Genomic DNA, 16,036 nt, shown 5'->3' with positions numbered 1-16,036 from the left:
TGCGAATTCGCAAATTTTAAAAGTTTGATGCATTGCATTTAAGGAATCTCAGTTTGAGATTCCTTAAATGCAATCGCAATTTAAGAAATCGCAATTTTGCGATTTCTTAAATTGCGAAAATTACAAAATTGATAATTCATCTCAAAAACTGGAATTGCATTCGCAAACGGACGAATTTTGCGATTCGCACCATTTGCGAATGCAATTTTCTTTGATGCATGTGCCCATTAGTGCATTATCTTGTTCACTTTTTACTTGCACCTCACTCCATAACGCAGTATTCTTTTGTTGGCACCTGGAGAGATCTAGACCCTCCACAATGCTACTGATGAACATGTCCATTCAAGAAAAACATACTACAGGCATTGACAAGTGCAAAAATAGTTTATTAATTATCAAGCAGAAGATTAAAGGGGTGTTTGGGGCATGAGGTGACCGTCAGACTACACATGGAAAGGTGCCGGGGTATTTATCAAGCCTACTTATCGCCTTTTAAACAGAGTCTTTGTAGCCCAAGAAGACCAGTTCACATGGACACTTACCCTCTTATGTCATAAATAGCTGGCACATATCTGGCAAAGATGAGGGTAAGGCAGTTAATATCCATTAATGTTCACGAAAGATGGAAGCAGCAGTTAACAAATTCCTGGAGGGAATGACATAAGATTTCTGCTCACTGCGTAATGCAATCTACACATTGAATAATTAAGTCTTTGTGGTTGAGTGAAGATGCCCATGTCCTGTTTGTTTGATGCTTTCCACCTGAACTATGATCTTACCTTTTTGAGCAAGGGACCCCTACTGGTGGAGTGACCATTTCTTCCAATTTAGTCAATGGTTCTTCCTGTTTGCTTGAGCAAAGATCTCAACTTGTTAAGTGATGGTGACTTTCAGTTAGCGCCGATCTCTCGTCATTGATGTACGTTTCCTTACCTTTTTGAATAACAAGATGCCAACATAGAGTAGGGAGAGCCGAGAGAGGGAACACTGTTTTTGGCTTGTAAACGGTAGGCATAGGTTAAAAGCAGCTCGGAACAATCCAAACAACATTCAGTCTGTCGCCTAGCACTGGATGGCAAACTCAAGTGTGCACAGAAATAGCAGCTATTTACGCTTAAAAGTCTATTAAGATCTTCTGAGAAAAATTTCAAAGTGTATCCAAACAGATAGAGCATTTCACTGGGGCTTGGGCTTCCTCAGGCGAAACTGCAGTTCCTGCATCATCTGTGGGTGTGCAAAGCCAAACCTGGTGGAGAGAAATCAAGATTATTAGGAACGGTATTAATCAGACTGACTTAAACGTAACACTGGCCTAGCCTAATAGCTTGCCCTACAATACCACAGACCAAGCTCAAACACATGTCTTCATCATTACTTCAGAAGTTTGCATAGACATAAGTCAAATCTAGTCCTGCCCCAACATAACCCTCACTCTTTATTAATTCTGCACAACTTGAAACGTTCTAACTGTGACACAAATCTATTCAATCAATCAATCAATCAGGGGTTTATAAAGCGCGCTACTCACCCGTGAGGGTCTCAAGGCGCTGGGGGGGTGGGGCTGCAGCTTCGGATTAGTCGAAGAGCCAGGTCTTGAGGCTCTTCCTGAAGGTGTGCAGAGTGGGGGAGCATCTGATGTTGACTAGGAGCTTGTTCCAGGTCTTTGCTGCTACGTAGGAGAAGGTTCTCCGCCTGCTCTGGTTCTGCGGATGAGTAGGATCTCTGCCAGGGCGAGGTTGAGGTTCCTTTTGGGTACGTGGAAGGAGACTCTTTTGTTGAGGTATTTGGGTCCGATGTTGTGGAGGGATTTGTAAGCATGAGTGAGTAGCTTGAAGGTTACTCTCTTCTCGATGGGAAGCCAGTGGAGGTCTCGTAGGTGCTGGTTCATGTGCTCTTGTTGTGGGGTTCAGAGGACGAGTCTGGCTGAGGTGTTCTGGATGGTTTGGAGCTTGTGGTGCTTGTGGTGCAGGGTCTTGTTAATTCCGGCGTAGAGGGAGTTGCCGTAGTCCAGTCTGCTGGTTATGAGTGTGTGGGTGACGGTCTTTCTGCATTCAGGGGGGATCACTTGAAGGTCTTGTGGAGGATGCAGAGGGAGTTGAAGCAGGTGGAGACGACGGCGTTGATCTGGCGGGTCAAGGTGAGAGAGGAGTCTAGAATGATGCCGAGGTTCCGGGTGTGGACGGTCAGGGTGGGTGGGATTCTGAGGGCAGGGGACCACCAGGAGCTGTCTCACGCAGTGGGGGAGGGTCTGAGGACGAGGACCGCTGTCTTCTCTGAGTTCAGTTTTAGGCAGCTGTCGCTCATCCAGGCTGCGACGTCTTTCATTCATTCTTGGAAGCTGAGTCTGGTGTCTTCGGGGTTCTTCGTGAGAGAGAGGATGCGCTGAGTGTTGTTGGCGTAAGGTACTATGCTGAGCCCATGCTGCCTGAAGATGACAGTGTGGGGGGCCATGCAGATGTTGAAGATGTTGAATCCTTCCCAAACCAAATCTGACCTAACATTTATCCTTACCTAACCCAGAGAGATTTAATGACCATCTTTGACCTTGCTCCAAGCCCCTCTTCCCCCGCAAATGAGACCAGATTAAGGGATGTTACAGTGAGATTATGATAAAGCACTCTTGGTTTCATCTACAAGGATGCACCAATACTGATGACCATACACTCTTAGAAAAAAGATACACTTACTGGATGATGTCATCAGTGATGTCAGTGATGTCATTTGATATGTCATCAGTGATGTCACTGATCATGTCATGAGTGATGTAATACATGAGATCATAAGCCACAGGCAGTGTATTGCAGGGTCATAAGTTATAGTTAGCTCAGGTAACTATAACTTCTGAATTTCTCTGGTTTTGTATGAATGAAATATGAGCCTAACTATAACATTCCTGTAAGCTTTGTTTTTTCAGTGAATTTCTGAGGTTTTTTAAATTCTATTTCCTAACAAAAATGTCCTTGTAACCTTTGTTATTTCCAGTGAATTTCTACTGATATGTTAATTCTATCTCCTAGCTATAACGTCTCTGTAACCTTTGGTTTTTTCAGTGAATTTCAACAGCTTTTAAAATTGTATTTCCTAGTAACCTGTCACCTTTGAAAAAAGGTGTGTGAGTGGCTGTATAGGTAGGTTAGTGGGTGTGTGAGTCTCTGAGTGGATCTGTGAGTGGGTGCATGAGTGAGTAAGTCCGTGAATGGTAACTTGGGGTGGGTGGTAAACTTTGCTTCGCCGGCGGAGTGTCTGGAGTATAGCCACTCCACGCCCAGCTTGAAACACAGAGTTTGGCAAAAACTCCACCAACCCACCAGTGGAGTGGAGTTTAACGGTGCGCTCACCCCTCGTCACAAAAATCCTGCTGCAGGGTAGTTACTTGTGGCAACAAAAGGGGTTCCTGGATCCCAGCAACCCTCAGCAGCCAAGGGGACTTCATCACCCAACCAGTGATGCGCCATGAGGCCCCTTTGCAGAGTGGTTGAGACTCCAACGAGGTCTCAGCAATTCTCACCAAGCTTCGTTTTTAACTGTATTTTCTCTCTTTCTGCTAATTTCTGACCTTTATTCTGCCTCTTTCTGCTCGTTTCTGACCTTCATTTTGATATTTCTGCCAGTTTCTGACCTTTCTTTTGCCTCTTTCTGCTCGTCTCTCACCTTTATTTTTGCCTCTTTCTGCTAATTTCTGACCTTTGTCCACCCTCTTTTGCTCGTTTCTCAGCTTTATCTTGCCTCTTTCTGCTTGTTTCTGACATTTATTCTGCCTCTTGCTGCTTGTTTCTGACCACTATTTTGCCTTTTTCTGCATGGTTCTGACCTTTATTTGGCTTTTTTCTGCTAATTTCTCGTCTTTATTTTGCCTCTTTCTGCTCATTTCCGACCTCTATTCTGCCTCTTTCTGCTAGTTCTGACCTCTATTCTGCTCTTTCTGCTTGTTGCTGATCTTTATTTTGCCTCTTTCTGCTCATTGCTAACGTTTATTTTGCCTCTTTCTGCATGATGCTCACCTTAATTTTTCCTCTTGCTGATTGGTTTCTGACCTCTATTTTGCTTCTTTCTGCTCATTTCTGACCGTAAATCTGCTTTTTCTGCTTCCTTCTAACCTTTATTCTGCCTCTTTCTTCTCATTTTTTACTTTTATTTTGCCTCTGTCTGCTAATTTCTGACTTTATTCTGCCTCTTTCTGCTCATTTCTGACCTGTATTCTGCCTCTTGCTGCTCGGTTCTGACCTCTATAGTGCCTCTTTCTGCTAGTTTGTGACCTTTATTCTGCCTCTTTATGCTAATTTGTACCTTTACTTTGCCTCTTTCTGATTGTTTCTAACCTTTATTCTGCCTTTTCTGCTCATTTCTGACTTTTATTCTGTCTCTTGCTGCCCATTTCTGACCTCTATTCTGCCCCTTTCTGCTAGTTTCTGACCATTCTTCTGCCTTTTTTCTTCTCGTTTCTGACCTCTATTGTGCCTCTTTCTGCTAGTTTCTGACCTTTATTCTGCCTCTTTATGCTAATTTTTACCTTTATTTTGCCTCTTTCTGATCGTTTCGGACCTTTATTCTACCTTTTCTGCTCATTTCTGACCTTTATTTTGCCTCTTGCTGCTCATTTCTCACCTCTATTCTGCTTGTTCTGACCTTTATTCTGTCTCTTTCCGCTCGTTTAGAACCTCTATTCTGCCTCTTGCTGCTCGTTTCTGACCTTAGTTCTGCTTCCTTATGCTCATTTTGGACGTTTATTCTGCCTCTTGCTGCTCGTTTCTCACCTTTATGTAGCCTCTTTCTTATAGTTTCTCACCTTTATTCCGCCTCTTGATGCTCATTCCTGACTTTTCTTTCTGCTCATTTCTAACCTTTATCTTGCCTCCTTCTGACCCATATTCTGCCTCTTTCTGCTCGCTTTTTACCTTTATTTTGCCTCTTTCTGCTCTTCCTTTGGTTTTGAGGTTCCTCGCACGGTCCCAGCCGACTCCCCGCCTCCTGTGGGAGCTGGCATTGCTGGACTGAAGGGGCTGCTTGAAAGGCAGCTCCCTCTGTGCAAGAGCAAACAGTTACATCTCTTCACCTGCCTGTATGTCTGTGGGCAGGGAAAGAGATGAAACATCTGCTTCCAGAGGGTGGGAGCACTTTGACTGCTCCTGCCTGCTGAAACTGGAGTGTTTGCTTATGCTTGACGGGAGCTGTCAAAGCTCCTGCCAAGCATAAGCAAACAGCTATGTCTTGGGGGTGGGCACTCTGGACCATAGCAGGAGCTGGGCCCGGGGGGTAGCGGTCCACAGGGCCATGCATGGCTTCAGGAAGGGAGCCAATGAGGGGGTCTTGGCATTCCCCTCCTTTGTTGTGAATGGGCTGCCCCAGGTAGGTGGTGGTGCCTGGGGCCAAGAACGCAGAAGAGGGAGGCCTTGCAGCGCCTCTCCCATGCTTGGTAAATTGTATTTAGCCCCGGGGAGGGGTGGTTCCCGGGGCCCAGGAAGGACTGCAGGCCCCCAATTTTGTGTTATTTAGCTCCGCGGAGGTTTGGTCCCCAGGGCTCAGGAGGGCCACGTGACCCCCTAACAATGTGTGATTGCCCCTGGAAGGTGGTGGTCTCCAGCAATTATAGAGCTCATAGAGGGGGGCCCGTGAACCCCCCCTTTTCATTAATAAAGACCTGTGTAGGCGGTGTCCCTGGAGCTCAATGTGCCCTAAGAGGGGGGGCCTGTGCGCCCACCTCTGTTTTAAAAAAAATGCCCCCAGGGCCTGGCCCACCTGGGGGCCCTGTGCGCCCTCCTCCTATTAAAATAAAGGTGTCCAGGGCCCGACCCACCCAGGGGCCCCTTTGAAGATAAGCGAGTAAACACTGACTAATGTAATGTCATTTGTAATTTGTGCGCCTTACATTCCGGATGCTTTACCACTTCAAGAAAGTAAAGTTTCCAACACTGCTGTGCTGCACTCTGTTCACCTGATATGCCTATCTTGCTTCTCTCTTATAGGTCTGACTCTCATTTGAGAGGAATTGCTTCACTTCAACCATAGGCAAAAATCTGCTCTATTTTAGAGAAACATAGGAGAGTAAATGAGGCAACCCTGTATTTCATAGAACCTTGATATTTTTATAATCAAAAGTGGCTCCTTCACCATAACTTAGATCAAATTTCTATTTTGATTTAGCAGAACAGTTAGGGATAAACCCATGGCGCAAATGCAGTTTCTTAAGATACATGCATCGCTATGTTTTACATGGGAAAAATAGTATTGAAAGCTCAGACCGCAGACAGTATCATGATCATTTTTTAATATGAATTCATATATTTGTTAACATTGCACCTATAAAAAACAAGTGTTTGAAGATGTACAAATAAAAGATCCTGGGTGCTACAAAACAAATGGGTAACGGAGTAGTGCTTGTTTTTATTGCAATGTGAAATGAACAATGTATAAAACAGGAGTGTGCTGTATACAATATGACATTTCAGAGATATCTGAAAGGTAGTGTGTAGGAGAGTAGGGTCTGCTATACTATGGTCACCCCAAATTTTTGCTTTTTGCTTCACTGGTTTTCGACTACTGAGGCTGTGGGCCTGCTAATCAGACCCCCAGCCTGCTGTTCTCTCTCTAAATTAATGATATATGTGCTAAAGGTACATACCACAATTGGAAATGGACTCCTTGTCAGCCCCTGTACCATGCACTATAGGTGCTCAGGGCATAGGTAGCAAATGACAACAAGCGAACCGCTTGCCCTCTGCGCACTGTTGCAATCCACAGTGGATCTCTAAATTTTATACATCATAAATGAAACAAAATCATGTAAAAAAACTCTTAAGCCACAAAAGATTGCGTTTCATATCTGTTTTATATATGTTTTGTAATACTGATTTAATCTCAGTTTGATTTGATACTGGATCAGTACGTACAAATTAATAAATTCATTTGTTCATCTGAACACAAAAAGAACTCATGATTTATGAACAATATCATAAATTTTACATTCCTCTAGTTTCCTTTATCGAAATTGCCCTGCCCAATGCATTACGGGCCACATGGACCTTCGTCAGGGGCGATACCTGCAAGGATAAAAAAATGAATGGTTGTCCTTTTTTTTGACCGAACTAGAATGGTCTTCAAAATGCAAGGTACATAAACAAGCCACAGTTTTAACAAAAAACCTAACACAAAGGTTGTAGTGCAAAAAGACATATGTGACATACAAATAGTACTACTAACTCACTAATGAAAATAAACTCAGGGCAATTTCGATAAAGGAAACTAGAGGAATGTAAAATTTATGATATTGTTCATAAATCATGAGTTCTTTTTGTGTTCAGATGAACAAATGAATTTATTAATTTGTACGTACTGATCCAGTATCAAATCAAACTGAGATTAAATCAGTATTACAAAACATATATAAAACAGATATGAAACGCAATCTTTTGTGGCTTAAGAGTTTTTTTACATGATTTTGTTTCATTTATGATGTATAAAATGTAGAGATCCACTGTGGATTGCAACAGTGCGCAGAGGGCAAGCGGTTCGCTTGTTGTCATTTGCTACATATGTTTCTTATCGCAATTTGGACATTGCGTTATCCTCCGCAGCACGCTTATGTTTAAGTTTTCTAAAAAAGTGTTTTCACCAAATTGTTGATTGAGGTGTGCATCTCCCATTACTAACTATTGCTCAGGGCATAGGTGCCACCAAGGCCTACCAGGGGCTGCAGCATATCTTTTGCCACCCCTGGCTGGTTCTTAAATTGACACAACTGGCTGATCACTCAGCTGGGGCAAGGTGGTGTAATCACCCCTTGCTTAGATATAGTATACCTATATCTAAACCTATATCTGGACACATATAAACCTGTGAGCCACTCCTATGGAAGGCCTTATCAATCCTGGAGGCAGAGTGTGTGGTTTAATGTGAGATGGAGCTCTAGCATGAGCTGAGCCTGTCTTCAGCTGTCGGGAACAACTCCCTAAGCTGTTTCAGGATAAGGCCATACCATATACTCTTAAGTGCATTATAATCCTCGCGGTTATATAGCAACTTTGGTTTGGCTTTATCAAAACATGTCGTGTAAGGTGTCATACGATTTGGAAAACTATCCCCTCGCCAGTCCTGGCGATGGGGATAGCATTCCACCCCTCTAGAGGGAGAAGACATGTTACTTTACTTTACTGAAATGCGGTTAAATTCTAATAGGACCTCAGATCCACAAAATGGATGCTTCTGCCACAGACACAAGTCTGACCCCTGAAGCTGACCGAAACTCAGCCAAAGGGGCCTGGACAAAGGGTTTCCTGTCGCAGGGAGGTATCACACCCCCCCAGACAGGAGATAGTGGATTGTAGCAGGGAGGTTTGAAAGAAACCAGACACTGCTTGGGGCGCACAAGGCTGCCCCTTGCATAATCCGGCCAAACCGGTTCTGGGGCACCCCAGCCCCCGACCCAGCGCGGCCTGGATCAAAGGAAAGGGGTGTAACCACCCCCTTCCTGGGTCTCACCCATAGGAGGGGACCTAGCAGGTAATCCAGCCCCCTAGATTGGTATAAGAATGGGAGCAGTGCCAAAGCACTTCAGATTATCCTGATGAAACATAAGAAATGAAACTCTGGACCCTTCGACATCCTACTCAACGTAGAAGACTGAAGAATCTCCCTTGTGGTCAAGGAGTGACCACCCTATGCAAACAGGCACCATCCAGCCCTCGACGTCTGCTTTGTTGCAGTTCCCGCCGGAACTCGAGCGACAGAGATCGACGAGATCAAGCTTGCCTGCCTTCCTACAGCCCGATCCACAGTCCCTGCAGAGCTGAGACCCGTGGAGGCGACCGGAAGCGTGGGGCACGCCATCTTGGAAAGACCACAAGACGCTGACCGTGCAGCCCACGAGTGACCCTTGAAGCTGTACACCGGGGTTTGAAAAGCCTCAACCCTGAGCCACTCTTGCACTGAAGTTCACCCCTCTACACTCGACGACTGCTGCGTGGGGCCCTTCTGCTTCTTTTGGCCCAACGCATTGGCCCGGTCACTTGCCAGCCGGCTTGTGGCCCCTGTGCCGACGAAACGTGAAATACAACTTGTGATTCTGATTGCTCCAGATTTGCTCCAGCTCCCCTGAAAAGGAGCCCCCACTCTGACCCTCCTGGTCCGATTGAGAAGCAATCTTCCAGTTCCGCATGGATTGCTTTTGCCAAGTGTTGTTTGCTCCAATCTTGAAGCCGACAGCGCCGACGGCGAGAACCTACGTGGGACAGATCGTGACTTGCTCCTAGACGTCGCAGATGCCCCAGAGCCCACGTGACAGCGGAGAGAAGCTCCTCGACAACCAGCTGATTGCGCCCGACATTGCCTGGTTCCGTCCTGGTTCCACCCTGGTCACTGCTGAGTGACCCAGACTCTGTCCCCTCTGCTTTCAGGTACTTTTCAACTTCGATCCACCCTTGGATCCCACCGGACACTTCTCCTTCACAGCGCCTGCAGCATCTTCAGCTTCAAGCACCAAGAACCTGCGTGACGAAACCCGACGCCACTTCGACCCTGTGCACCCGCTTCCTGTGGGTGAGGTAACATTGCAACGCCGGTGTTCCCACACTGGTACACACCTCTAGGGTCTGTGTCTTAAGTTTTGTCTTTCTAGGTTCATCGGAAGTGTCCTAAAACTCTATTTGTGTAACTTTTACGCACCATTGACTTAACATTGGTGCATGCGTGTGCTTTCAGCGCTGCACCCGAATCCCGCGGGCTTTTCCCGACTTCAGCATTGCTTGTCCCGACTGCTCCCAGCGATTCCCTAGGCCCTAGGCCTAACCACTGATCGATTGGTATCTCTTATACCATTTTTTTAGTATATGGTCTGAGTGGCCCCCCGCCCTCATCCATAATTGTGCAACTTTGTATGTTATACTGTGCTTTTGATTTAACGCTTGTGCCCCTTTATTCATAACGAGTACTGGGGATTATTGTAAGTAATAAATACATATATTTTTATAATATATACTTGTGTGGTGTCCTTTCATTTGATATTACAGGACTGTGATTGGTAAAACAGCTCCCTTAACACGACCTCTTGTGTTGAGCCTTTAAGGCTGCTTAGTCTATGCTACCATTAAGATAGCTTGTCTACAAGGTTGACTTACAACCAGACACCATAAGGGGTTATTTGGACTGATACAAGGTGGTTCCAGAATTGGAAACATCATATATCAGGCCAACTTCTCACATAGTGCAAGCTCAAAAGATATGCAGTATTCAAAGTCTGCAGTGTTCCAATTTGTTATCCTTGTAGTATCTAAAGAATGTTGGTGTTTAATGTAGCAGCAGTATTATAAGAGGAACAAAAAGGATTGCCAACGCAAAGCCCACTCTCATTATTGCGTCTTCACATTGATGATACTTTAGTCCCACATTGATATGGTTTCTACATCAATCATTAAAATCCAATCCTGAGGAAGATGCATAAATAACCTATATGTACAGCGTGGACTAGTGCTTCTTAACCTGGGCTCCACAGACAATGGAAGTCCCCAACACCTATTCAGGGAATCTGTAACTATTTAATAAATGAAATAATTTTGGAAGATTAATACATTCTAGATATATAAAAAGAAAATATTACAGTGAAAACATTGGAAACCTCTGTAAATGTAATGGAATTTAAAACTGAAGGATTCAAATTAGGTTGCTACCCTTAGCTTAATTTATGGAAGCAGTGCACGTACAATAAACAGAATTTACTATGGAAATCTAGTGGCCTTAAATGAAGCACTCGTATGTGCCAACAAAAAGAGAAACTGCATTAAGAGAAAAAAATACTAAGTGGTATGCTACAGTCCAGCATATTGCTTTGTCTTTCAGATATAAAACCAAATATTTACATGATCCAACCTTTAACCTAAAATTCCAATGTTTGTATATATTTTCGTTTGTGAATTAAAAAAATAATAATCATACTTTGTAAATCTGTGTGATGTATACTTGTTTGTGCTTTTTGTGTACTGTTCTATGCTTCAAATCATATAAATTGCTTAGTTTGTGGTACCCAGCTTCCAGTAGAGATTCAGCGAGAATCCATAGAAGTCCACTGACACACTATCCAAATCATAGTTTGCAACTTCACAGTGAAGTATGAATTGTCCAACTTGTAGCTGCCCAATGCTATATGTGACACCTTCAGTTACGTCTGGCTTTTTAGTCAACTGAACGTTGCCTGCTGGGCATTTTTAGCTACACTTAAATACAAAAGTGAAACTACAATTGTCACAAAACAAAGAGTTGATGGCTAAAACACAAAAAACTGGCAGAAAGTGTGAAACATGATCTGGGGCCACTTAACAACTATGTTTACTTACGCACAGGTTGTTATACAAATAAATTACCAATTAATACAAATTAATTAACAATTAACAATTAATTACCAATAAATAAAAAATCAATACCAATAAACAAATAAAAATTATTTATTTAATTACAATTAAAGTACGTCCCACCCTATTCCCCTATAAACGCACAACCTGCTTCAGAAAATAAATTAATAAAATTAACATAATTATCAATTAATCAATTAATAAAAATTAATTACCAATTAAAAATTATTTAACAATTAATTCAAAATGAATACCAATAAATAAATAAAAATATTTAATTAATTACAATTAAATTACTTCCCACCCTATTCCCTATTTGTTTTCAAGACCTGCCAGGTTCCAGGATACGATCCGCAATCCACTGCCCTGTGCTCTGGTCCCTCTCAGTGCCTCAGAAACAGTGGTGTGGGAAGAAGGAGAATCACCTGAGATGGCCCCACAATGAATGTCGGATGCCCCAGCAGATCACCCTCCCTGTTTGTGCCACCCGGTGGGGTAGGGGGTGTGCCATCAGGGGCCCTTCTCTGCTGTATCCTAGCTCTGAGTGGGCAGGTCCACTGGGCGGTGACTAGGCTACTACCCCTGGGTGATTGCCTCCTGTTACACCCTTCTTCGCCCTGTTGGTCCTGTCACAACATTACTAGGTTCTCGCCTTAGGGTAAACCACCCCCCAGTCAGTCTACCCCCTCCAAGCTTTCATATCTATTGCTCACGGGATGTTGAATTGGGGGCACCTGATGTGTGCGCCCCAGCTTTCCTCGCATAGGGACCTTGGACCAATGGTTGGAATTGGAGGATAAAACACCACCTCTTGAGGTCAATTTTATTTTTAGGGTAGAAGAAGTACAAGGGTCGAAGACTAATTCCTGTTGGGACATTATGACAGTGGGTGGTAGAATTCAGTAGATTTCTAGCGGTGTTGTTTTTTTTTTTAAGTTGATAACTACACACTCCCCTGGTTCTGTTTTCTGACTATTTCCCACCCACCCTACTCTTCAGACCATGAAAATCTCCCCTGCTCTGGCATACTCAAAGTGTTTGTATCTTGCAAGCCAGAATAGACATTTGTTTCTAAGCTCAAGTTGGGTTTCCTCTGTGTTGGGTGTAATTGGAGGGGTTGCAGTCAGGATAGCTACATAAGGGGCGCAGACCAGGGGAAGGTTTATGTTGGGCAAGCATGTATTTATGCTCACATTCCTCTCTAAAATATAATCTTTCACTGGTTGCCTACCCTTTTTGCTTGTGGAATCCTGAACATGAGGGTTGGGATTGTCAAAACACCTGTTGTTGGGAGCTATGATCGCAGCGCTAGGCTCAAGGCCAGCACTCATGTTTCTCCCCTCCTTGTTGGAACTCAGTTCCCCTGCCTTGTGGCTAGTGGAGGGACCCTCGGGAATGCGCAGCCCCACCCCAAGTAATTGTGATATGCTTGGGATATCCACCTGACAACCTTTATCAATCCTTTCTCTTGGCTTACTGGTGGAGTGGTTTTGATGAAGTAATGTCCCTACATCCCCTGCTACCAGTGATTTCTCCAAATTGTCTAGCCGACTGGTTTGGGGAGCCAGTTCTTCTTTAATGATAGCTCTCAATTTATTGTGCAATTCTACCATCAGATTCAATGCCCACGGAGGGTAGGTTGTGTCTGCACTACCAGTTTGGGGACTACCCTGGTTTTGTTCTTGCTCAACGCACAACCCCCCCCTCCTTGATCGGCTGGGGTGCCCTCACAATATTTCTTTTTTTGGGACCAACCTAAGTTGTTGATTTACGTTTGCCACTCTTGGGGATATTGGTTGTAGTTCTGCCCTTGCGTGGTATTTTCTTTATTGGAACTTCCCGGGGTGGACGGGGGGGGGGGGGTGGACAGAATGGGATAAACTGGCTTTGATTGAGTCATGTTTGTCAGTGTGGGCGGGTTCACCGATGAAATGAATATATCTGGGGTGAGTGACAACCGCCTTTCCGTAAGCTCAATTTTGGTGTCCACCACCCCAATGGCCCTCTGTAACATCTTATCTATTGATATTGGGGGGAGAGAGGGAACACTTGTACTTTTGTTTCTGCCTGTACCTACCTTCTTTCCCATTTTTTTACCTGCAATCATTCTAGTATTCCTACGGTCTGCCCACAGGTGCTCAGCGTTCCTGTCCTACCTACACCGACGCAGTTGACTTAGAACTGGGCAAAGAGTCACCAAAACACCACTGTTAAACCGAGAGTCCGAGAGGCAGAACACCGTGTTCTCTCCCGATTTCAACATGCACGGTCTGTTCTGTCCTCGTTCTGTCTGTCCCCATTAATGGGGGTTAAGGCCAGTGCGTGGTTGAAATGTCCTAACAGAGATGAAAAGCCCGAGGAAGACTTACAAGGCAACCCGGAGAGAGTCTGGGGACCTGGAATTAATTCTTCTGAACCGGCAAGAGAGGAGAAATCTGCAATAGAGTGAAGTCAGTCAGGAAAGGGCTACAGGGATGCATCCAATTAGCTAGGATACCTGGGGGCCACTTACTTGAGAACCAGGATTAGTCAGGATTCTTGGAGAGTCAATCTGTCACGTCGGTGTAAACTTGAAAGTGAATCCGAAGGGTGCAAGTTGAAAGCGCCAGTCCTGGTTAAAAAGACGCGCGTGGGCGGCGCGCATGCGCAATGGAGAGCAGCTACGATATGGGACTGGAACCCAGAAGGAAAAGAAAACAGCCCCGTTGCGGCGGCCATGTTGGATGAGTGCATGGGGACAGAATAGTCATGGCAAGCTATGAATAAACCAGCTTTTCGGGCAAGAGGACTGTGGGAGTCAGAGGAGAGTCCCCAGGAGGGCATAAATAGTTTGTTTGAATAGTTTAAGAATACATATAGAAAGTTACCCCATGGTCACTTTGAAACAACACGACCCCTAAGGTATGCCCTGTGAAGGCCTTGAGCTCCCCACTAGTCAATATGCCAGGACAGAACTGCCTCATAAGTTATTATCCTTTTCTTTCCCAATGCAGTCTACTCACCACCGGGACGGGGGGTAGGGGGGGTGTTTTTGGGGGGTAGGTGGGAGGATGTTTAGAGGTCCGGTTCTAGGTTGCCGAACCTCTTCCGGGTTCTGTTTTCTCTAAATTCGCATCACTCATTTTGAGAGGGGTGTGTGGTAGAACCTGGGGCTATGTGAAGCTGAACCCAACACAGCTGACTGTTTTGCAACCCCGGAGCCTGCGCGCCCTCGGGTAGATTTGATGTCAACGCCCCTTTTGCTATGTTCTGCTTGATGCTCAATAAAAATAATTTTTGACAAAGAATACATATAGGGAAGATAATCAATTATATACAGGATAAAACCAGTGCATGTTATATACAGTGAGTTGGGCTATAGCAACTGGTGGGCTATTACAGACTCCTAATGAATCCATGTTGGATGAGTGCATAATAGTCATGAAGGTCGTGAATAAAGCAGATTTGGAAAGTAAGAGGACCGTTGGGAGCCAAAAGAGAGTCCCCAAGTGGGCATCAATAGTTAAATTGGATAGATAAAGGAAAAATATAGAGAGGATAAATAAATATATACAAAATAAAAACAGTATACATGCATGTTACATACAGTGGGCTATAGCAACTAGCAGGCTATTACAGAATCATGTTCCATTCGTCGAGCGTATTGAGACCGTTTTCAATGGAGCGACAATTAAACATCCATTTGCATTCTAGCCTATTGAGGATTACTTGAGGGTCGCCGCCTCTGCTGTGTGGACGAACAATGTCGATAATTTGCCAGCAAAGGTCTTGTTCTGAGTATCCTTTGTCCATGAAGTGCTCCACCAGCGGTGCAGTGATGACTTGGCAGCATATTCTGCTTTTATGTTGGCATATTCTTGCTTTTACCTTTTGGGTGGTCTGACCAACATATATGAGGTTACAGGGACATTGGATATAATAGTTTACATTAGACAAATTGCAGTTCGAAAAGAAATTCAGTTTGTGTGTGACAGTGCCAAATTCAAATATTTTTGTGTTTTTTGTTAAAGGGCATGCAGCACAATTTCCACATTTGAAATGGTCCACTACAGGTGGGAGACCTAGACATGACTGCAAAGTATTGTCATTGCGTGATGATTGTTGTGCTTTAACCAAATGATCCTTAATGTTGCGCCCTTATTTGAAGGAAAACAAGGGAGCCTCATTGGTAATGTTGATTGAGGTTGGGAGGGGTCAATGTTTTTTAATCAGTTTAGTTATTTTGTTGCTTGCAGGGCAGAACGTGGTGATGCAAGCAATGCGTGACATGGTTTTTTTTAGCTTCGGTTCCAGTAAGATTTCCCTATGTGAATACCATGCCCTTTTCATGGATCTTTTTACAAGGCGTCTGGGGTAACCTCTATTGTTAAGTTTTTCAGATAGTGTATCAGCTTCCCTTAGGTAATCCTCTTTGAGCTTACAATTTCTGCGTATCCTTACGTATTGGCCACAGGGGAGGCCATCCCTGAGTGCTCCTGGGTGGGCACTTTTGTATTGGAGTAGGGTGTTGCCTTCTGTGGGCTTCCTGTATAGAGTGGTATAGAGCCCTCCCTCAGCTGTTTTGACATTGACATCTAGATAGTGTATTTGTATGTTGCTTGAGCTGTAAGTGAATTTATGGTCAGGCTGGCAGCTGTTGAGCCAGGTGCAGAAGATGTCTAGTTGAGTCGTGGTACCTTGACAGATCATGAACACATCAT

General features: G+C 44.4%; 1 protein-coding gene across 1 annotated transcript in view; it reads right to left on the bottom strand.

Annotated features, from left to right (window-relative positions):
- Positions 1-365: 365 nt before the first annotated feature.
- Positions 366-16,036, bottom strand: part of LOC144768557 (uncharacterized) — a 258,342-nt gene continuing 242,671 nt past the window's right edge. Inside the window, exon 7 of the mRNA XM_078652330.1 lies at positions 366-1,246. Coding sequence (XP_078508456.1) covers positions 1,177-1,246 — 70 coding nt within the window. The 3' untranslated portion in view covers positions 366-1,176. The remainder of the gene's footprint in view (positions 1,247-16,036) is intronic.

The sequence above is a fragment of the Lissotriton helveticus genome, chromosome 7, assembly GCF_964261635.1.
Source record: "Lissotriton helveticus chromosome 7, aLisHel1.1, whole genome shotgun sequence".
NCBI lineage: Eukaryota > Metazoa > Chordata > Amphibia > Caudata > Salamandridae > Lissotriton > Lissotriton helveticus.
The sequence above is the reverse complement of the archived record's forward strand: the minus strand, read 5'-3'. Positions and strand labels throughout refer to the sequence as shown.